Consider the following 23901-nt stretch of genomic DNA (forward strand, 5'->3'; position numbering starts at 1 on the left):
ATACAGGAGGGTGCATACAGGAGCGTGCATACAGGAGCGTGCGTACATGAGCGTGCGTACAGGAGCGTGCGTACAGGAGGGTGCGTACAGGAGGGTGCGTACAGGAGCGTGCGTACAGGAGCGTGCGTACAGGAGCGTGCGTACAGGAGCGTGCGTACAGGAGCGTGCGTACAGGAGCGTGCATACAGGCGTGTCAGCACATCAGCACTCTCTGGCACTGATGACATGGACACGTGATCCTGGCTATTGTCTGTCTAGCCTGGATTTATATTCACAATGTGTCTATCACACCACAGTACTATGTGACACGTCCCAGTTCACCAGCACCATCTTGTGGCCTCTTGCAAGTACTGCACATGACGTAGGTTTATTCCTCCACTGCCTCAAGACTACAAACCACTGGGTTTTTTAATATAATCTCCATTGATGAACTTGTCAAAGTTTTGTGTAAGGGGTGCACCATGCCACTATAACAGGGTAAGGGGTGCACCATGCCACTATAACAGGGTAAGGGGTGCACCATGCCACTATAACAGGGTAAGGGGTGCACCATGCCACTAGAGCAGGGTAAGGGGGGCACCATGCCACTAGAACAGGGTAAGGGGTGCACCATGCCACTATAACAGGGTAAGGGGTGCACCATGCCACTATAACAGGGTAAGGGGTGCACCATGCCACTATAACAGGGTAAGGGGTGCACCATGCCACTAGAGCAGGGTAAGGGGTGCACCATGTCACTAGAGCAGGGTAAGGGGTGCACCATGCCACTAGAGCAGGGTAAGGGGTGCACCATGCCACTAGAGCAGGGTAAGGGGTGCACCATGCCACTAGAGCAGGGTAAGGGGTGCACTATGCCACTAGAATAGAGTAAGGGGTGCACCATGCCACTAGAGCAGGGTAAGGGGTGCACCATGCCACTAGAACAGGGTAAGGGGTGCACCATGCCACTAGAGCAGGGTAAGGGGTGCACTATGCCACTAGAACAGAGTAAGGGGTGCACCATGCCACTAGAGCAGGGTAAGGGGTGCACCATGCCACTAGAGCAGGGTAAGGGGGGCACCATGTCACTAGAGCAGGGTAAGGGGGGCACCATGTCACTAGAACAGGGTAAGGGGTGCACCATGCCACTAGAGCAGGGTGAGGGGTGCACCATGCCACTAGAACAGGGTAAGGGGAGCACCATGCCACTAGAGCAGGGTAAGGGGAGCACCATGCTACTAGAACAGAGTAAGGGGTGCACCATGCCACTAGAACAGAGTAAGGGGCGCACCATGCCACTAGAACAGGGTAAGGGGTGCACCATGCCACTAGAGCAGGGTAAGGGGCGCACCATGCCACTAGAGCAGGGTAAGGGGCGCACCATGTCACTAGAACAGGGTAAGGGGGGCACCATGCCACTAGAGCAGGGTAAGGGGCGCACCATGTCACTAGAGCAGGGTAAGGGGCGCACCATGTCACTAGAACAGGGTAAGGGGGGCACCATGCCACTAGAGCAGGGTAAGGGGTGCACCATGTCACTAGAGCAGGGTAAGGGGCGCACCATGTCACTAGAGCAGGGTAAGGGGCGCACCATGTCACTAGAACAGGGTAAGGGGGGCACCATGCCACTAGAGCAGGGTAAGGGGCGCACCATGTCACTAGAACAGGGTAAGGGGTGCACCATGCCACTAGAGCAGGGTGAGGGGTGCACCATGCCACTAGAACAGGGTAAGGGGAGCACCATGCTACTAGAACAGAGTAAGGGGTGCACCATGCCACTAGAACAGAGTAAGGGGCGCACCATGCCACTAGAACAGGGTAAGGGGTGCACCATGCCACTAGAGCAGGGTAAGGGGTGCACCATGCCAGTAGACCAGGGTAAGGGGTGCACCATGCCACTAGAACAGGGTAAGGGGTGCACCATGCCAGTAGAACAGGGTAAGGGGTGCACCATGCCACTAGAACAGGGTGAGGGGTGCACCATGTCACTAGAACAGGGTGAGGGGTGCACCATGCCACTAGAACAGGGTAAGGGGTGCACCATGCCACTAGAGCAGGGTTTTAAAGAAGATCCAAAGTTTATCAACATAAAACCTTTATTTTCCTAAAACGTGATGATGATAATTAGAGAGCAGCAATGACTGTAGAGAGATGAGCAGTAAATGTTCTGCAGGTGACAACAGTCACAATCAGTAGGACGTGCACCGGCCGTCGCTGTGAATGATTTCAGCACATCAGCAGCCACAGGACATCACTAGTCTCTCACACTGCTCTGGTGGGATTTTTGGGCCACTTTTCTTCCAGTCTCTTCCACAGTTCTTTGTTGTGGGTTTCTTGGCCATAACTTTGTCAGCAAGTATTTTCCAGAGGTTTTCTATTGGGTTTAGTTCAGGACTCTGTGCGGCCATTTCATTGTTTCAGTGTTTTCTATTTCAAGGGACTACTTTACCCGTTTTGCTGTGTGACAGGGGACATTGTACTGTATGAAAATTGCTGGCTGATTGAGTGATGAACGCATATAAGGAACCGCATGTTGTGAAGAAGGTTCCGATCCACGTTTGCATTCACTCTGCCATGTAGCTGTATGAGAAGTCCAAATCCTGCTGCAGAAAATATCCCCCAAACCATGACTCTTCCTCCACCGCCTTTCACTGACTTCTTAACACACTTTGGGTTCAGTCTTTCTCCAGTTTGTAAATGAACATAATGTTTCCCATCAGACCCAAATAAATTAAACTTGCTTTCATCACTAAAATGACCTGTGGCCACTTCTCCTCTGTCCACACAACATGCTCCTCACCAAAGGTGAGTCTAGCCTTGTGATTCTTTCTGCTAATGACAGGTTTGGTCACTGCAGAGTGGGCTTCAGTCCAAATGTTCTTAAACGTCGTGACACTGTATGATGAGACAGATCCTTACCCTTTTCATTGCTGAACTGATGAACAATTCCAGCTGCAGTGGTGAAACTATTACCCATGGAGATTCTCCGTATTATTCTATCCTCTCTTACATTAGTCTTTCAAGGGCGAGCAGCCTTTTTGGGGGACTTGAAAGAGTTTGTGATGTTGTAAAGATGCAATATTCCTGAAATCACAGACTTGGACCAACTTCTCTTGCTGTGGCTGATAGGGTCACCCCTTTGGGCTTCATCTGGACAACCTGCTGCCGGAGGTGCAAACTGGAAAGTTCGGCTGCCAGTTACATAGGGTTTGCTGTTACGAGGGGGACCCGGGGAAGCGTGCCAAGATGGGAAATGGACTGCTTCCGCCGGTCAAGGTCCACTGTGCGGTGTAAGGGACCGCCGCTATGGTGGGTGAAGAGTGAGCGGGTTGCTGCTAGCGATCGTCTGGAATGTCACAGACGATTGATGTACACCGATCTGCCCTAACCCCTGAGGGTTGTATGGCACAGATCTCACGGCTCGGTGTACCTGTTGCACGGGGAAGCACAGAGGTGCCCACGCACGTGTGCCAGTGGAAGTCACGAGAATATGGCACGAGGGTAGCACAGAGGTGCCCACGCACGTGTGCTTTCAATAACCAGGTGAGTCCAATGGAGACTTGAGGAGCTCACCTGGGGCAGGAACACGGCCTGTTGACGGGGGTACTGCCGGAGCAGCAAGGCAGGAACACGGCCTGCAAACGAGGTACTGCCGGAGCAGCAAGGGCCAAGCCCACAAGAGACAGTAATGCCTGAGCAGTGGCGTGGCAGCACGCTGCCAGACATCCAAACATAGAAGGACGGTCGCGCGCAGCCATGGTGGCAGGGGGAGCTTTTAAGGAGGTGCAGCTCCACCCGAGGGCGGGCGCGAGGCGGAGATGACGGACTTGACCCAATCAGGGTCCACGACGTCCCAGCCTGGCCAGTCAGGATTCACCACGTCACCAGCCTTGTCATCAAGCCGTGTGACGTCAGTGAGCGAATCAGGACCCACCACGCATTGCACATGCTCACCCTCCTGCCTCTGGGAAATAGAGGCGGGATCCTCGGTCTCACAATGTGCAGAGATAACGGGAATCTCACTGCTTCCCTGAGCAGTAAACCTCTGCACATTGCGCAGCCTCGCAGACCTTCGGGGCCGCTGAGTAGGAGAGTCTGCGGCAGGCTAGGAATGGGAGACCGCTTCACTCCTTGTAACAGGAGAACCACTAGGTGTCACCCTTCTGCTGCCTCTCTGAGAAGGTATGTCCTGCACACTGCGCAGTCTGGCAGGAGTGCTCGTGGCAGGCAAGGAATGGGAGACTGCCTCAGTCCTTGCCTCAGGAGAGCCACGAGATGTAACAGTTTGCTAGATAATTAAGGAAATTAGCACCGGGTGCCAGATTAACCCCAATAACTTGCAGGAAACTGAAAGCATTCTCTAATTTTGGTCATTGTGCTTTTTCATTTCTCTCAATTACATTTTTCTTATGTGCTTTACAATAAATTCAATTTATGAAATAAGCGGAAAATCCTGCGAGATCCTCATGTTAGGATATAATCACATAGGACGACACAATGACCGCAACATTTAGGAAATTGTGTGTTGTTCTCTAATTTTGATCTCCAGTATATATGACAGTTAGTGATGAGCGAGTACTAAAATGCTCGAGTCCTCAGTACTCGAATCGAGCAGTTTGGATGCGTTTAACTACTGAGTATAATGGAAGTAAAAGGGAAACTCGAGCATTTTTCAGAGGACCCTAACAGGAGGAGAGAGATACGTGAATCATGCGGGATGGGGATGTAAGCATGGCACTCGAATACCCCCTACACTTGATTGAGTACCGAGCAGTGGCGACCACACTCACTCATCACTACTAAGGCTGGAAACACACTTATGCGTGTAAAATCGGTCCGACTTGCATGAAAAAAAGTCGGCCGATTTTAGTTCACCTTAGGTCAGTGTGCAATCCAAGTGCGATGTATTTTTTTAATTGTTTCCAGGCTAGCAGAGCGTGTGCAATGCGTGTTTGATGCTTATGGGATCCGTTTTTTCTCAGCAGCTGTCATCTGCCATTCAGCTCTGCTACATGGCCGCTAACAGCAGCCACAGACAGAGCCATGTAGCAGAGCTGAATGGCCGCTGACAGCAGCCACAGACAGAGCCATGTAGCAGAGCTGAATGGCCGCTGACAGCAGACACAGACAGAGCCATGTAGCAGAGCTGAATGGCCGCTGACAGCAGACACAGACAGAGCCATGTAGCAGAGCTGAATGGCCGCTGACAGCAGCCACAGACAGAGCCATGTAGCAGAGCTGAATGGCCGCTGACAGCAGACACAGACAGAGCCATGTAGCAGAGCTGAATGGCCGCTGACAGCAGACACAGACAGAGCCATGTAGCAGAGCTGAATGGCCGCTGACAGCAGCCACAGACAGAGCCATGTAGCAGAGCTGAATGGCCGCTGACAGCAGACACAGACAGAGCCATGTAGCAGAGCTGAATGGCCGCTGACAGCAGACACAGACAGAGCCGTACGATCAGAATGAAGTCGGATGAACGTCACCCGACTTCATTGTCATCCCGCGGCTCTGTCTGTGTGGCATGGCCTGATTTTCGGTCACCGGTGAAGGTCTCAACAGTGACCGCAAATCCCCTGAGTGACCGCAGTGAGCCGCGCGATCAGTGGTGCCATCACTGAGGTTACCCGCGGCCACAGCAGAAGTCCTCCAGCTGAGATCTGTGGCCTCGGGTAACCTGAGTGATGTCATCGCTGATAGCGCGACTCACTTCAGTCGCTGCGGGGAGCTTACAGACAGCGGTCGTTGTCTGTGACCGCTCTCTCTCAGCTTCTGATGTAGCAGGGCTGAAAGCGTCGAGGGACCTCAGTGGATTACGTCGGATCTGGATGGGTATTTGGGGTCTTGAATAAAGTGGTGAAAGAGGTTGTTTTTTTTGTTACTTATTTCAAATAAAGGATTTTTGGGTGTATGTCTTCATTTTCTTAATCTTACAGGTTAATCATGGAAGGTATCTCGGGGAGACGCCTGCCATGATTAATCTAGGACTTAGTGGCAGCTATGGGCTGCTGCCATTAACTCCTTATTACCTTGATTGCCACCGCTCCAGGGCAATTCGGGATGGCCGGGTACAGTCCCGGGACAGTCGCATCTAATGAATGCGGCTATTCCGTATTATTTTTTTTACTGCATTATATAGACCCGCCCACCGGCAGCTGTGATTGGTTGCAGTGAGACAGCTGTCACTCATCGTGGGGGCGTGTCTGGCTGCAACCAATCATAGGCACCGGTGGTACGAGATTGAATAATGAGCGGCCGGCTTTTTCAAAAGAGGAGAAGCCGCCGGAGCAGTGTGAACGCTATGCAGTGCCGCGCTGATGATCGGGGATCGGTGAGTATCAGAGAGGGGGGAGAGGGATAGACCGACATGGACAGAGAGTGAGAGAGACCGACAGAGAGAGAGATAGACCGACAGAGAGAGAATAGAGACCGAGAGGGAGAGACCGACTGACATTAATCGCATGTTTCTCAAAACACTGGAAATGAGTGAGGTCTCACAATGTCGGTCAATCTCTATGATTGACCGACATTGTGAGACATCACTCATTTCCAGTGTTTTGAGAAACATGCGATTAATGTATTTAGAAAAACGAATGTCACTAGGATGGTGTGAGTGCCGGTCCGTGTGACATGCGTTTTTTTCACGCTCCCATAGAGTTGCATTGGAGAGACTCGCGCGAGAAACTCTCCAAAACGCAGCATGCTGCGATTTTTTTCTCCGTCCGATTTGGACTAAGAAAAAAATAGCAGATGAGAGCTGATTCATTGAATAACATGTGTCCGAGTGCAATGCGAGAATTTCTCACATTCCACTACTGCGAGAAAATCGCAAGTGAGATGCCGGCCTAACAATGTTAATTGCTCCTATGTGATGTACGGTGATGAGACTTAAGTGTGACAAAATGTGCTACAAATAAGGGAAGTATGGCACTGTAGTGAGCAGAAGGTCTGAGGTGCTGCTCGATAGAAGCAAAACTGTCGTTATAATTTTCTATTAGAATTCCAACTTAAATTCACAAATATCTGTAGGTTTACTGCAAACAGTCAAAAAAGTGTGGAATTTATGCAAATCTTGCAATACTTACAGATAACAAATATTCTCGCTGTTTTTCAGAGGTATCAGGGACCCCCGTACCAATCAATTTCTGGTTATCTTCAGCTTCCCGTAGTTTACTTTTTATCTGATATTCTATACTGGGTAGTGTCCTCTAATGTGGAAAAGAATAAAAATGTAAGAATATAAATAATTGACTTCTCCTCCTCTTGCTATAGTCAAAACTGATCTGTCTCTGGCTGTAAGACAACTGCCTGCAGCTCCTCCATGTCTGTCTTCAAGTTGAGGCTAGTAACTAAAAGCTTTGCCCACTTACCACTTTCTTCCATTTGTTACCTCTATAATGAGTTCAAGGTTTTCTATATAAAGATATCCCCTCCCACCACACTTACTGTATTTCTCTTGCTTTGGCAACACTAATTGTATTTTGGTCCTGCCAATAAAGCATATTTGAATTTGATATCCTCAGTTATATTTCTTTATTCAGATCTCCCACATTTGAAAGATAAGAAGAAAGGATACCTACATTATTTTATGCTAAGCTAGTATCCTAACCTTGCCTAGTCTTATATTTCTGCCCACACAAAAACAATACTCCTAGTGAAGCCCATCAATGCTTACACACAGTACGATGCCCTCCACAGTCCCCCATCAAATATGATGCCCCCAGTGTCCCCAATACACAGTATAATGCTTTACATCTGATACACATAGTATAATGCCCACAGTGCTCAGCACACACAGTATGATGCCCCACATCCCCCATATAGTATGATGCTCCACAGTGGTCAACACACAGTATGATGCCCCACAGCCCCCTTATAGTATGATGCCCTCCGTGTCCCCCATACACAGTATAAAGCTTTACATCTGCTACTCATAGTATGATGCCCCACAGTACTCAGCACACACAGTAAGATGCCCACACAATACATTCCCCCCACATGCAGGAAAATGCACTTATAGTCTGTTTGCCCCCATACAGTTTGATGCCCCCAGGAAAGCACAGTACATTGCACTTGACCCACTACATGATGCCCCCCAAGTACATTTGACTACACACAGTATGGTGCCCCCACAGCTCCACCTATGCATAGTATTATTCCCCCACAGTCACCACCACTCACTATGATGTACCCTCAGGAACCTGAAGCCCTGAGTGACCATACAATAGTTCTGGCTAAGGAGTGGGTAGGTAAGGATCACTAGTCCCTCTGCTGCACTGAAACAACACACCAGGGAAGGAAGACAGACGGGGGAAAACACAACAACAGACTTCTGCAGTCAGACCCGAGACTGCAGCCACCACAGCAACTTCAAGAGAGGGCTCCACCAGGTCCTTTCACCTCCAGGCCAAGCATCTAAATGAATGAGAATAACCGGCACCCTCTGCTGGTAGCAAAGGATATATAAGGGGACTGGGAGTGGTCCAAAGCGGAAACACCTGAGATCTTAATGACTGCTTGCTGGCAGGGAATACTGACATTAACCATCTCTTCTCTAAAAGATGGAGAATACTTAGAAATGGCAAAAGGTAAACTGAGACTCAAACCCAGAACCTGTCACTAAACTCTTATAGCAGAGAGCCGATTGTGATAGAAGCTTTTTTTTAAAAAAAAACCCTCATCTTCTTCGCCTGTCTTTTAGGACACTGTTATAGAGACAACCTGCAACCACCACTAGGAGGAGATCACTGCACTACCTATATACAACCATACACAGAGAGCTCCCCCTAGTGGTCAATACATGTAGTCAGAGTTGTATCATTTATGCAGTGGGAAAAGCACAACCTCCATATATTGTATATACATCTATATTATAAAGGTGATAACTGATATGCAATGTTACTTACGGAAATGTGATTCACTAGTTCTTTTGTAAGTTTTTCAGCCAAGCAGGGAATGGTCGCCTGTTCACGTCTCAAAAGAAGACTAAAAGTTAAAAAAAAAAGAAACAAAAAAACATTGTGGCATTCTAATAAAAAGGGATTATTCACAGTGATGATCCCCAGTAATACTCAAATGAGCAACATTGTAGAAGAAAAGTATTATATGATTATATAATCTCAAACTGTGGTGGAATGAAAGATTGCATTACCTGTAGTGTTCATGGTTTTCAAAAAATGTCTTCTCATTAACTAAAGCATCTTCAAGGACAAGACCATGCTGTACCTCCATCTGACTGCGACACTTTACAGTCACGTAACCTTTCCTGAGGTTGTACACACGGTTTTGAGCGACCTTTACAACTTCATTTTCTGCTCCTTTGTCAACTAAGTCTGGCTTAGTCAGGACTCCTACACGGAGAATGAGATGTTTTAGAACCATAAAACAAAAGGTTTTTCAGTTAAAGGAAAAAAGTGAGAAAAACAGATTGTGATATTTCCATTACATTGATTTAGACCATTATGAGATATTTGCAAATTCCAACGTTGGTGGAGACCTCTGCGCACAGTATTTCATGGGATTCCCTCCCCATATAATGTGTGCAAAAAGTGAGTCTACCAACTATTTGCACCTGAATCCATTTTTCCAATATAAAGATATTTATACTTAATCTTTGTCTCCCCATTATCTGTCAATAGGGACATATCTGACTTCTCACGTTTCCAGCCCCATGTACCCCCGTATACCCCAATACTGAGATGTAGCTGCCAACTGTTTATTACTGATCCTCTTTGTACCCCACAGAATGCCCACCATTCTGCCTGTTACAAAGTAAAATGCTTCCTTTGTGCCCTCTAGATGGTAAAATTGTCGCCTAGAAAATATTAAGGCCCTGAGCAAGTACCCTATAAATCCAGGTCCACATTTGGCCCTTAGAAAATAATACTATGCCCATTGCACCAATTTCACAATAACAACACAAATGAGAATGCTTCTTAAGTGCCCACTTAACTGTGGCGCCCTGTGCCTAGTCGCCACAAATAATATAAAAAAAGTACATCTGTATTACATGTATTGTAAGCCTAAAGGCCGCTTTACATGCAACGACATCGCTAACGAGATGTCGTTGGGGTCACGGAATTCGTGACGCACATCCGGCCTCGTTAGCGACGTCGTTGCGTGTGAAACGTACGAACGACCGCTAACGATCAAAAATACTCACCTTATCGTTGACGCATCGTTCTAATCCCAAATATTGTTGCTGGTGCTGGATGCAGGTTGTTCGTCGTTCCTGAGGCAGCACACATCGCTACGTGTGATACCCCGAGAACGACAAACAACACCTTACCTGCGTCCTCCGGCAACGAGGTGGGCGTCACTTTCTTTCGGTTGCTCTCTGCCCCTCCGCTTCTATTGGACGGCTGCTGTGTGACGTCGCTGTGAAGCCGCATGAACCTCCCCCTTAGAAAGGAGGTGGTTTGCCGGCCACAGCGACGTCGCTAGGAAGGTAAGTACGTGTGACGGGGACTAACGATATTGTGCTCCATGGGCAGCGATTTGTCCGTGATGCACAAACGACGGGGTGGGTGCTTTCACGAGCGATGTCGCTGCGTGTAAAGCCCCCTTTAGTGAGGATTTGGTTTTCACTGCTGCTCACAACAGAATATACATTTACACACACTTCCTTACTGGGGTTATTCACTTGAGAGAAAATCATCTCTTGAGTGATGAGCCCTAAAAGGAGAAAGGGGAGTAGCTTAGCTCTGAGGTAACTAGCAGTCAGTCGTTGTGTGAGGTGAAGTGAGGAGTGTACTGAGGAGACGTCCTGGCCTGAGGTGATTTCTAGAAACCTCTAGAGGGGCAGCTACACTTGTCAGGTTATCAGTCCCTAGGTCATCAGTGCCTTCAAGGTTGGTGACAAAACTGAGGGACTGCAGCCTTTTTACAAGGGGCAGTGACATTTGCCTGGGAGCAAAGTGGCATGTGTGAGTCAGGAAACTTCTAGAAGAAGTAAAGAGTTTTCCTACAGAATTCCAGTCACCTGCTCCCCAGAAGGGATCAAAAGTCCAAATTGTTCTTGCCTTGGGAATCCCAGGTAACCAAGATACCTACTCCCAGGTAGGGAAATAGTAGCAGGAGAAGTACATTACTATCAAACAGCAGAGAAGCCAAACTCCCATCGGCACAGGAAAAACCACCATCGAGGTGTATCTCCCCCGTGCCGGCAGCTAGGCTGCTTGGATCCGGATCCGCGGTGGCTCGAGGGGTCTCCGGACGCGGGGCTCATGCAGCCACTCGATTAAAGGGGGGATATTTACAGGGGACAGTGTCTAAAGTTCGTGACACCACCCATGGTGTGTGGTAAGGTGGATTATGGCGATGGAATGGGCAGCCAGGTGTTTGACCCCTCCACGGGTAGGGGGGATGCCCCGGGACTCGGTGACAGTGACAGGGATGTGCCGTTGGGGAGGTAATGGTCAATTGCGTACTCACTCAGTCCAATAACGCTGACACCGACAACTTAGTAAACCAATGTTCTGGACACTGCTGCCGCTGAGGGGAGCACGTTTGGGTCCCGTTTCTGCTGGTGTTGCCTATTGATCTGTGACCTTTCCCTTGGCACTGTGTCTTCCTCTTGATGGACCCCTTTAGCTTAAAACTAATTGGGTCCCACTCACCAGTGTGGCTAACTGAGAGAGCTTGCTCTCAGGGTTCACGCTTGGGATTTCCTGGACTGTTTTAGAGGGAAGTCCTATCCCCCTCGTTGCGCTAGTACCCCGATTTTGGAGCGGGTGGAGAGCGAATCTTGAAGGCTCCATCCTCATCGCGTGAATTGTCAGGTTGCCTGAAGCTACTCCCTGACCTACGGTCCACGTACCCTGTCGTGCCCTGGCCTCAGCCCGGTGATGGTACAAGGCTGCCAGCTGTCCTCCACGACAATGCCATGCCCCTTGTCACGATCCCCTGCGACCGGGGGTCCAGCTCCTACCAGGCCCAGACCAACGTCTGCTACCTAGTACTTCCAAGGAGCCCAGCTCCTGATCTCCTCTCTCCTTCACCTCCAACACTACACTGAACTGCTCCTGACACTCCTCCTGACCTCCCCTTAACCAACCCCCCAAGTGGGCGACCCTAGTCCACTCAGGCCGTCCACTGGTGTGTCTGGTCGGTGTGGTGCAGAGTGTTCCTAGGATTTTGATTAACTAGTTTTGGCAACACCATTAGTCAGGGACCCATAACCAAGAAGAAGATGGATATTGCACAGAAGGACAGATTGCACAATACCCTGTGACATCCTGATAGGCCAGGGCATCACAATTGTAAGGCTGAAAGAACATTCCAGACTGTTATACAGAGCTTCAGTACAAGATGAAAGCTCCTGTCCTGTCTCTGGCTGATTTATTTCCTGCTGCGCCATCCCTACCTGAACACATCCCCCAGGAACAAGCCCTAGTTTGGGGGAGGGGGGGAAAGGACAACCCTCTGGCACTGTGCATCACCACCTAACTCCTGGGGCCCACCAATAGTGCCCGGCCATACCACAGCCGAACATCCCAACTGGAGTCACAAATTCTTTATCTATTTTATTCTTCTTTCTCCCCTTTTTAAATATTATTTTTCTTCCCCATTACAAAAAGCCTGTTGCTTGCACACGGTACAGCCACTTCACTGCTCGGAGCCACCACCTTGACATCAGAGGCCTCGGGGGCGACACAGTACAGGGCTTTTTCTGGCATTTAACATTTAACAATGTCTCCTGAGTCCCCCAACATATAGTTCTCCACTACACAGCATGATGTGTCGCGGGCGGGGAGGGGGCCGTCGCTGCTGCGCTCTCGCTGTCGCTCGGGTCCGGCGCTGCTGCAGCCTGCTGCTCGCTGCTTGGTGGCTCGAGCGGTAGGCCGGATCCGGGGGCTCGAGCGGCACTCCTCGCCCGTGAGTGAAAGGGGGTAGTTTTTGGGATTGGGGAAGTCGGTTCGTGACGCCACCCACGGTTTGTGGTGAGGTTGGGACACCACCGCTGCTCTGGACGGGGATCCCGGGAGCGATGACAGGGAGCAGCCGAGATGTTTCTCTCCCCTCCGTGGGTAGGGGGTTTGGGTGGTCCCGGGGCCCAGTTGGGGTGACTGGGGAGTGGATGGCAGGGTTTGGTGAGGTGCAGGGTCGCGGGGGCAGCGCGGTGCCAGACGGCACTGTGGTACTCACTCAGCCAGTAATGTACACGGAGTCTCTGGTAAAACAAACGGCTGGATGGACGGGTCCCGCAGCTGGCTACGATGGTCACTCCCGGTAGGTTGGCGGTGACTGCCTTTCCCTGCACCTGTAGTGTGTTTTCGGCCCCGATGGCTTCTCACCGGTAACCCGCTCCCCAGCGTGGATAGATGCCGAGGGAGCCCCTTTTGCCCGCAGGCTCAGGCCCTGGGAACTGTAGCCTTGGCGGTGACTGTATTTCCCTTCACGGTTGAGCGGTTGCCTTCAATCGGGTCTTTGCTGCTGGGAAACCCCGGAGGTTCCCGTCGCTAACGGATTTGACCGGTTTTACGGCGACTCCAAGCCTGGTCGGGGTCCGTAGGCCCTGCCGAATGGTGCTGGCTTCTCTTTGCTCCCCGGTTCGGTACCGGCGGGCCACCGCACGTCCCTGGTCCTACGGTTCCGCGTCGATCGGCCCCTCCTGCAGACGGTCACCACCGTCTGCCAACCTTGCTGTAGGTGCCCGGGCCATGTACCCGGCCACGGTCAGTCTGCTCCTCCACTACTACTTTACTCCTCTCCCTTTCTACTCCAAAACTGTTCTCTTCCTTTTCCCGCCCCCAGGACTGTGAACATCGGGTCTTTGCTGCTGGGAAACCCCGGAGGTTCCCGTCGCTAACGGATTTGACCGGTTTTACGGCGACTCCAAGCCTGGTCGGGGTCCGTAGGCCCTGCCGAATGGTGCTGGCTTCTCTTCGCTCCCCGGTTCGGTACCGGCGGGCCACCGCACGTCCTTGGTCCTACGGTTCCGCGTCGATCGGCCCCTCCTGCAGACGGTCACCACCGTCTGCCAACCTTGCTGTAGGTGCCCGGGCCACGTACCCGGCCACGGTCAGTCTGCTCCTCCACTACTACTTTACTCCTCTCCCTTTCTACTCCAAAACTGTTCTCTTCCTTTTCCCGCCCCCAGGACTGTGAACTCCTCAGTGGGTGGGGCCAACCGCCTGGCTTCACCCCACCTGGTGTGGACATCAGCCCCTGGAGGGAGGCAACAAGGATTTGTGTGTGACTGATGTGCCTAACCAGGGTGTGGGGTGTGTTGTTGCAGTACCTGTGACGTCCTGGCTTGTCCAGGGCGCCACATTCCCCCTTGGTTAAATGCAGACCGTCCGCGGGCTGCCCGTCCATCACCGGTTTTATTTTCACAACTGAAAAAAAGGTAAAACATATAAAAACATTCAACAAGCATTTTTTTTTATGACTCTTCCCTTAACGGGAGGTACGGTACTTAAACGTTTCTTAACGGTACATTTTTATTAACGGTAACGGCTTCCGCTCTCTCCCATCCAAATAACCTGGCCCTGATGCTGCCCCTAAGAAGTGGGCAGCACCCCTTGCCCCAGTCCATCACCAAGCTCCCCGAGCGGGTACGGTCTCTTTCAGGGGACCCACGTCCACGGGGAACCCCTGACCCCCGGAGGTTGGCCACCGGTCCAGGTGGTGACCGGGCCCCAGCCTACTCTGCTGCGGGCCCTTCCTCCAATCTGCCTCCCCGGAGGCGGTAACGGATTTATGCCAACAATTATTTACATGCCACAAGTTTGTGGTTGCCCTGCAAGTTCTCGAGCGTGTCCGTAAATAGTTCCTTACACCAACGGTGCAAAGGGTCCCCTCAGGGACAACTTGCCGGCAACGGCCGGTTCAATCACGGTTGCAAATTTGGTAACAGTTCGGTTGATTATTTTCATTTACTCACATGACGGTTCTGATGGTCCCATCGGGGACAACTGTGCAACGGGGGGGGGGGCGCTGACTTACTCCGACTCTTCTGCTGAGGTGGCCTCACCCTCCGCTACCAATATTTCAAACATGCGGTGGCAGGCCTGTTGGGAAAGGGGCGCCCGGTATCCATTTCCACCGGTGCGCGGGCTATAGAAAACTACCCGTCCACCGTCGTGGCGAAGGCTTTCACCCGCTTCCTCGGACTCTGCGCCATGTGAGTCGCCACCAGTCGCGGCAGCATCCGGACCCCTGGCACTCAGGACGTCAGGCCCCACCGTTGCAGCGCGGGGCAGCAGGTCAGGTAGACTAACACTGGGGTGCCCCATGGGTCATGGCATGGACGGTACGAGGGCCAGGATCGGACCGGGCCTCCCAGCCGCAGCGGCCGGTCCCTGTTGGACATGGAGGCGTGGGTCACGCACCAGCTCCGTCACGTCGGCTCCCATCTCGTGCATCTGGGCAATCGCAACCAGCGCTTCCACCTCGGTGGTCCATTGCTCCGCCAGGAGACTTATCTGGTTCCGATGGCGTTGGTTGGACTTAGTTACTCGGGCCCTCACCCACGCCACAGTCCCGGGCGCGGGGTGCTGGGCCGCGGGCACAGAACCAGGCACGATCACCGCAAGTGCCTCCGGTACATTTCCACTGACAGGCTCGGCCTTCGGCAGCTTCCAGGGAAGCGGTTCAAGACGGTTATGGGCTTCAACTGCAGGTCGGTCCGCTTGGGCAGACGGGCAGGGTACCGCTACTGATTGGGCAGGTAGCGGGCCTAGTGGTGGGGTGGTAGCAACTAATACGGGTAGCGGGGGAGGCAGCAGGGTGAGCGGGCGCAGGCCGGGCCCCTCAGCCACAGCGGCCGATCCCTTCGGACTACAGGGGCGTGGGTCGCTTACCCGCCTCTCCAACTCTTCCTCCACCTCGCGTCTCCGCATAGCCGCCACCACGTCTGCCATGTCGGCCTCCCACTCCTCCAGGAGGAGCTGCACACGAACCTGCAGATGGCTGCTTAGCTGGACGGTCCGGACTTCCACCCACGCCGCGGTACCAGGCACGGGCGCGGGAACGACGGTGTTGCCGGACGGACTATACATCGTTGCAGCGGCCTCTTCCAGGAACCAAAGATGGCCGCAGAGTCCTGGCGTCCCTGCTTTTATAGCCGCGGTCTACATGCGGCCAGACGCCATCCGCCCCCCTTGGTTTCTTCTCAGCACCTCCTCTTCAAGGGCGGAGCTTCGGCTTTCGTGCCTCCACTGCTCGGGAAGACGCTCGATCGGGGAGCTTTTCGCGCCCAATATGGCGGATTCTGGAATTTTTCGGCCGGACACCTCCGGCGGGTCACAAGGCGCACCTCTACCAGGCGGTAGAACGGTAAGATCCTGTTCGTGACGCCAAGTTGTCGCGGGCGGGGAGGGGGCCGTCGCTGCTGCGCTCTCGCTGGCGCTCGGGTCCGGCGCTACTGCAGCCTGCTGCTCGCTGCTCGATGGCTCGAGCGGTGGGCCGGATCCGGGGGCTCGAGCGGCACTCCTCGCCCGTGAGTGAAAGGGGGTCGTTTTTGGGATTGGGGAAGTCGGTTCGTGACGCCACCCACGGTTTGTGGTGAGGTTGGGACACCACCGCTGCTCTGGACGGGGATCCCGGGAGCGATGACAGGGAGCAGCCGAGATGTTTCTCTCCCCTCCGTGGGTAGGGGGTTTGGGTGGTCCCGCGACCCGGTTGGGGTGACTGGGGAGTGGATGGCAGGGTTTGGTGAGGTGCAGGGTCGCGGGGGCAGCGCGGTGCCAGACGGCACTGTGGTACTCACTCAGTCAGTAACGTACACGGAGTCTCTGGTAAAACAAACGGCTGGATGGACGGGTTCCGCAGACGGCTGCGGTGGTTACTCCCAGTAGGTTGGCGGTGACTGCCTTTCCCTGCACCTGTAGTGTGTTTTAGACCCCGATGACTTCCCACCGGTAACCCACTCCTCAGCGTGGATAGATGCCGAGGGAGCCCCGTTTGCCCGCAGGCTCTGGCCCTGGGATCTGTAGCCTTGGCGGTGACTGTATTTCCCTTCACGGTTGAGCGGTTGCCTTCAATCGGGTCTTTGCTGCTGGGAAACCCCGGAGGTTCCCGTCGCTAACGGATTTGACCGGTTTTACAGCGACTCCAAGCCTGGTCGGGGTCTGTAGGCCCTGCCGAATGGTGCTGGCTTCTCTTCGCTCCTCGGTTCGGTACCGGCGGGCCACCGCCCGTCCCCGGTCCTACGGTTCCGCGTCGATCGGCCCCTCCTGCAGATGGTCACCACTGTCTGCCAACCTTGCTGTAGGTGCCCGGGTCACGTACCCGGCCACGGTCAGTCTGCTCCTCCACTACTACTTTACTCCTCTCCCTTTCTACTCCAAAACTGTTCTCTTCCTTTTCCCGCCCCCAGGACTGTGAACTCCTCAGTGGGTGGGGCCAACCGCCTGGCTCCACCCCACCTGGTGTGGACATCAGCCCCTGGAGGGAGGCAACAAGGATTTGTGTGTGACTGATGTGCCTAACTGGGGTGTGGGGTGTGTTGTTGCAGTACCTGTGACGTCCTGGCTTGTCCAGGGCACCACATGATGCCCTCCACAGCTCCCACATACACAGAATGATAGATACACAGCATGATGGGTCCCACAGTAGCCCCTTCACACTGTATGATAGCCCTCAGTAGCCCCCCCTACTGTATGGATGGCACCAAGTATTTCCCTAACACTGTAATATGGCCCCCTGTAATTCCCCCCATACTCTAATATGACATCAATAATTTCCCCCATAGTGTATGATGGACATCAATATTCTTTCCACACTGTATGATGGCTCACAGTATTCCCTCCACACCATAATATGGCCCTCGGTATTCCCCGACACTATATCAAGGTCCCCAATATTACCCCACATTGTAATATGGCCCCCAGTATTTCCCCCACAATGTATGATGGCTACCACTATTCCCCCCACACTGTAATATGGCCCCCAGTATTTCCCTCATACTGTATGATGGCTACCACTATTCCCCCCACACTGTAATATGGCCCCCAGTATTTCCCCCACACTGTATCAAGGTCCCCAATATTACCCCAAATTGTAATATGGCCCCCAGTATTTCCCCCACACTGTATCAAGGTCCCCAATATTACCCCACATTGGAATATGGCCCCCAGTATTTCCTTCCACAATGTATGATGGCTACCACTATTACCCCCACACTGTAATATGGCCCCCAGTATTTCTCTCATACTGTATGATGGCCCCGTATTCTTCTCATACTGGGATATATCAACCAATATTCCCCCACACTCTAATATGGGACCCAATATTTCCTCTACACTCTAATATGGCCCTCCCTCTATGCCCCTTACACTGTAATATGACCCTCAGTATTCCCCACATTGTAATATTGCCCCCAGCATTCCCCACACTGTAATATGGCCCCCAGTATTCCCCACAATGTAATATGGCTCCCAGTATTTCCCTCACACTATAATATGGTCCCCAGTATACCCCACACTATAATATGGCCCAAGTATTCCCCTCACACTATAATATGGCAACCAGTATCTCCCCCACACTGTATCATGGCCAACAGTATTTCCCCCACACTGTAATATGGCCTTCAATATTCCCCTCCACACTATTTCCCCCAGTATTTCCCCACACTATATCATGGTCCTCAGTATTCCCCTCCACACTAATATTTCCCCCAGTATTTCCCCACACTGTAATATGGCCTCCAATATTCCCCTCCACACTATTTTCCCCAGTATTTCCCCACACTATATCATGGTCTTCAGTATTCCCCTCCACACTAATATTTCCCCCAGTATTTCCCCACACTATATCATGGTCCTCAGTATTCCCCTCCACACTAATATTTCCCCCAGTATTCCCTCTACACTATATCATGGTCCTCAGTATTCCTCTCACACTGTAATATGACCCCTAGTATTTCCCTTACAAACAAAAACAAAGCAAACATCTTTTACTCACCTACCCATGGATTCTGAGGAGTCCGTCGGCAGAAAGAGAACAAACTAGGTGAAGTCATTGCACCGTGGCGCGCAGAGTCTCAGCGTGATGACGTCATTTCGCCGCTCCACATCCCCACCTCATCAGTCAGTCTCCCTGCTGTTCTGTGGTGCAGGGACATCATGTCTCTCTGCTCTACCTCAGACTTTAACTATGTCAAGTACTTGTCGTTTTTTTTCACATCTTTTAATGCGTTTAAGACCACGGAGCACTAACAAACGTAATTTGTGTTCCCCTTTCTGATACAGAACCAGACAGGTTTTTGACATCACCCATGTCCATCTGTTAGAGTATCATGATCATTTTTTGTTACCAATCGTTCTTTCTCCATTGGGATCCACCTCTCGGGCCATTTCCAGGACTTCTGTGGTTACGATGTCCACGTTACTGGGGATTACGGCCAGGTTGATAGTCTCCTGTCTTGATATATATCTTTTTATTATTTGCCTTATCTAGAAACATGGGGGGAAAAAATGGACAAGCCCTATAATGTATGAAACGTTCTTAATCTTCGTGGCTTGATTGCTGTGTGGAAATATCTGCGGATCTCACCTGATCTCCAATGTCTTTGGGTTGGTTCGGTAAATTAATTCGTGTGATCCCTGGAAGATCGATAAGAGTCAGATCTGGGACGTTTTGGGCGATGATTTCCAGTGTTATCAGTTCATCACTGATTCCTTTTCCTGAACCAGCTACAGTGTCTTGTGCTAGAAAGAAAGTGGAACAAAGTTTTTTTTTGGCTCATAGATACAAAAAAAAACATTCTTGTGAAACATGGAGATAATGTAGCGCCCAGGGAAGGGGGTACTCGGTCCCAGGCGGTAACAAATGGGAATGTCACTCTGGTGGCCGTTGCCCGGTCCCATGCCCTGGGCCCCTTTTTGTAAGTGGGGATATTTACAGGGGTGAATAGAGTTAATGTCATATGACGCCATCTGCGGGTTGCAGTTAAGGATAGAGAACCGCCGCTGCTAAATGTGGGTACTCCCAGAGCTGATGGTGATTGCAGCAATGGTGTTAGGCACTCCGCAGGTAGGGCTGTGCCTGGGAGATGATGGGGGATAATAACGGAGACCACACCAGGTTGTCTATAAAAGTCTCTACTCACTTGGACCCAGGAGTTGCTGGTTCAGGTCCCTTGGAATATCAGTGCCAATGTAGTGACCCAGGTTGCTCTGTCCCCAACACTCTCTGTTGGTTGGGTCCCCGTAGCGTGGAGTGTTTGGGGCCCGACTGTCCCTTTTCTGGGGTACAGTCTCCTTCTCCGTACGGTGGGCAGTGTGGATCCTGTGGGGAGGTAAGGGTCCGAACCCCGATCCTAGTTTACTGCTGATGCCAACGGATTATTTGGTTCGGTGAAGTCAGTAAAGTTGTCCTCACCGGGCAGGTATTTATCAAGCCGTGTAGAACTGGCACCTGATCTAGGGCCCTGTGCCCTGTGCATGCTCCGGTCCCAGCGGTATCTCCGGTACCCGACTTGGTGACCTCTCTCCTGTGCCCCGGGGTCACCGCTGCATGGACCCAGCTCAGGTACGTCCGCACTCCTCTCCTGTGTGTCACATTCTCTAGACTCTGCACTGACTGACTGCTGACCCCTCCCACCAGACTGGCCAATCCCAGGGACTCGTTCCTTTCTATGGCGACCATCTCCTTACATGGTTAACCCTCTATGCCCAGTGAGGAGTGGAGAACTAGGATTTTACTTGTCTTTTGGTGGTATCAGCACTGGTACTCCAGGTCCCAGGGGGTAGGTCCTGCATCCCCAAGAGGATGCAGTTCCTAGTAGTGCCCTGAGTGTCTCAGGGGTGCTACAATAACATGGAGTTAATATCTGACTAATCTGTTCCATGGCGGAACATCTACAAATTAGTAGGGCTTAATGATCTTAATGTATTACTGCTGGCAAAGTAGAGTGGAGTGTGGCGCCCTGGACAACCAGGGGCCACAAAGAACAACACCAACACACCCCACACTCATGTCAGGCACATCAAAGTCAGACTAAAACCCTTGTTGCCTTCCTCCAGGGGCTGATGTCCACACCAGGGGGTGGAGCCAGGCGGTTGGTCTCCGCCCACCGAGGAGTACACAGTCCTGGAGGTAGGAAAAAGCAGAGAGTTAGGCTCGGGCAGAGCTCGAGTACAGTCAGTTTAGTTGGAGAGGTGAAAGTGAAAAGAGGAAAGTAGCAGTCGAGCTGTCTGAAGTTGGTCTGGGTGTGTGGCCCGGACGGAGCAGCAAGGTTGGCAGACGGTGGTGAACGTCTACAGGAGTGGCCGATTGGAGCAGACCGTAAGGACCGTGGACGGGCGGTGGCCCGGCGGTACCGGACCGGTACGCAAAGAGAAGCCAGCACCAACCGGCAGGGGCTTACGGACCCCGGCAAGGCTAGGAGTCACCGTGAATTTGCCAAATGCGTTAGCGAAGGGAACCTCCTGGGTTTCCCAGCAGCCAAGTCCCGACAGAAGGCAACCGTCCAACCAAGAGAGGGAAACACAGCCACCGCCAAGGCTACCGTTTTTGGGGCCAGAGCCTGCGGGCAAAAGGGGCTCCTCCGGCGCACATCCAAGCCGGGGAGCGGGTTACCGGTGGGAACCCATCGGAACTAAACACTACACAGGTGCAGGGAAAGGCAGTCACCATCAACCTGCCGGGAGAAACAACCGCAGCCGTCTGTGGGACCCGTCCATCCAGCCGTGTGTTTTACCGAGCTGTGTCCTCATCCTTGGCTGAGTGAGTACCACCGTGCCGTGCGGCACAGCGCTGCCCCCGCGATCCTGCACCTCACCAGGCCCCGCAACCCGCCTGCCATCCATCATCCCTACCCCATCACCGGGCCCCGCGACAACCAATCCCCCTACCCACGGAGGGGAGAACTAACATTTAGGCTGCTCCCTGTCACCGCTCCCGGGATCCCCGTCCAGAGCAGCGGTGGTGTCACCAATCTCACCACAACCGTGGGTGGCGTCACGGACAATATCTAAAATCCCCACAATCAAAGTCCCCTTTTCACTCACGGGTGAGGAACGCCGCTCGAGTCCCCGGGATCCGGCCCACCGCTCGAGCCACCACCGAGCAGCAGCAGCCGCAGCAGCAGCGGCCGGACCTGAGCAGTGGGAGAGCGCAGCGTCCTCTCCTCCGCCCGCGACAACTTGGCGTCACGAACAGGATCCTACCGTTCTACCAACTGGTAGAAGTGCACCTTGTGTGACCGCCGGAGGTGTCCAGCAGAAAATTTTGAGAAGCCGACATCTTGGGCGCGAAAAATTCCCGCTCGAGCGTCTCCTCGAGCAGTGGAGGCGTGAAGGCCAAAACCCCGCCCCTGTAGAGGAGGAGCCGAAAAGAGACTAAGGGGGACGAAATGGCGGCTGGCCGCATGTGAGCGTGGCTATAAAAGCAGGGACGCCAGGACCCTGCGGCCATCTTGTTCCTGGGAGAGGCCGCCAGCAAGATGTATATGCCGTCCCGTAGCACCGTAGCCCCCGCGCCTGGAACTGCGGCGTGGGTGGAGATCCGGACCGCGCAGCTCCAACAACGGCTGCAGGTTAAGATGCAGCTCCTCCTGGAGGAGTGGGAGGCCGACATGGCAGAGGTCATAGCGACTGTGCGGAGACGCGAGGAGGAAGTTACGGAAGGGAGGGTGAGTGACCCACACCCCGGTACCCCTAGTGGGTCGGTCATCGTGGCTGCGGGACCCGGTCTGAACCTGCTCGCCCTGCTACCTCCCTCGCTACCCGTCTCGGCTGCCGTGACCTCACCACTAGGCCCGCTACCCCCGCAATCGGTAGCGGTACCCCGCATGTCCGCCCAGGCGGATCGACCTGCAACCGGAGCCCGTAACCGTCCGGAAGTGCTGCCGTGGAAAGTCCAAAAGCCCGAGCCGGAGGCATTTACAGAGACTTCCCCCGAGCCGGAGCCGACAGGCCGCTCCGTGCAGAAGGCCCAGCGGAGGAAAGCCCCTGTGCCCATCCCCCACACCTCGGCTGAGGTTGCGCCGGGTTGCCGCTGCAAAGCAGCACCCCAGGCCAAGTCACCGCGGGACCTTCCACCCAGATTGCCAGTGGTGGGCAGTGTCCAGAAGGTCTCGCGGGGCCCGACCCGTGCGCCGGCGCTCGCAGCAGCACAGTATTGGGACAGGGAGCCGACACCGCTGGGCCCGGAGATCGCGGAAAGGGAAAGGAAGAAGGCGGAGTTGGTGGCCCGTACGATCCGGGAGAAGGAGAGCCTCCGCCAAGCGACCTTCCGTGTCCGGGGCCCCCTGTATGAAGGGCAGGTGAGGCGGTTCGATGTCCGCCGGGGCTATGGCTTCATATATGAACCGGGCCTGGAGGCCGAAGTCTTCATAGCCCGGCGGGATGTCAATGCCCACCTGCCGGAGGAGCACCCAGGCCGTAACCTGATGCCGGGCGACTTGGTACAGTACACCCGGCACTGTGGAGAGAGGGGGTGGTTTGCGCTGGATGCCAAGCTGAGGGGCAGCCAGGAGGCCCGGGTGTCCACCGCGTCCCCTCCCCCAGCCGACACCGAAGAGTCGGATTAAGGTCAGCGGAGCCCCCCCTGAAAGTTGTCCCCGTTGGGACCACCAGCAATGTTGTTTAGATGAATGATAAGAGTGATCAACTGAGATGTTACCTGATTGAAGCCTTGATTGTCAGCTTGATTTGAACCGGTCATTGCCGGCAACTGGTCCCCGTTGGGACCCCCTTTACACAAATGCGTAGAAACTACTACGGACAAGCCCGAGAACTAGCAGGGCAACCACAAACTTGTGGCTTGTAAATAAAAATCTTTTTGTTGGCTTTCACTGTGACCGCCTCCGGAGAGGCAGACTGGAAGAAGGACCCGCAGTGGAGTAGGCTGGGGCCCAGCCACCACCGGAACCGGTGGCAATCCTCTGGGGGTTTCAGGGGTTCCCCATGGACGTGGGTCCCCTGATAAGGACAGAACCCGCTCGGGTAACTTGTGCTGGACTGGGGG

The 23901-nt window shown here is 53.1% G+C and overlaps 1 protein-coding gene across 1 annotated transcript in view; it reads right to left on the minus strand.

The window, feature by feature from the left end:
* The window catches only part of LOC142285822 (interferon-induced GTP-binding protein Mx1-like), a 105607-nt gene that overhangs the window by 43529 nt on the left and 38177 nt on the right, over positions 1 to 23901 (minus strand). The window contains exons 9-13 of the mRNA XM_075333302.1: positions 19483 to 19637; positions 19244 to 19382; positions 9134 to 9332; positions 8889 to 8967; positions 7068 to 7190 (exon numbers count right to left, since the gene is read on the minus strand). Of these exons, the coding sequence (XP_075189417.1) occupies positions 7068 to 7190; positions 8889 to 8967; positions 9134 to 9332; positions 19244 to 19382; positions 19483 to 19637 (695 nt within the window). The remainder of the gene's footprint in view (positions 1 to 7067; positions 7191 to 8888; positions 8968 to 9133; positions 9333 to 19243; positions 19383 to 19482; positions 19638 to 23901) is intronic.

Source organism: Anomaloglossus baeobatrachus, chromosome 2 (genome assembly GCF_048569485.1).
Source record: "Anomaloglossus baeobatrachus isolate aAnoBae1 chromosome 2, aAnoBae1.hap1, whole genome shotgun sequence".
In the NCBI taxonomy this organism is placed as follows: Eukaryota; Metazoa; Chordata; class Amphibia; order Anura; family Aromobatidae; genus Anomaloglossus; species Anomaloglossus baeobatrachus.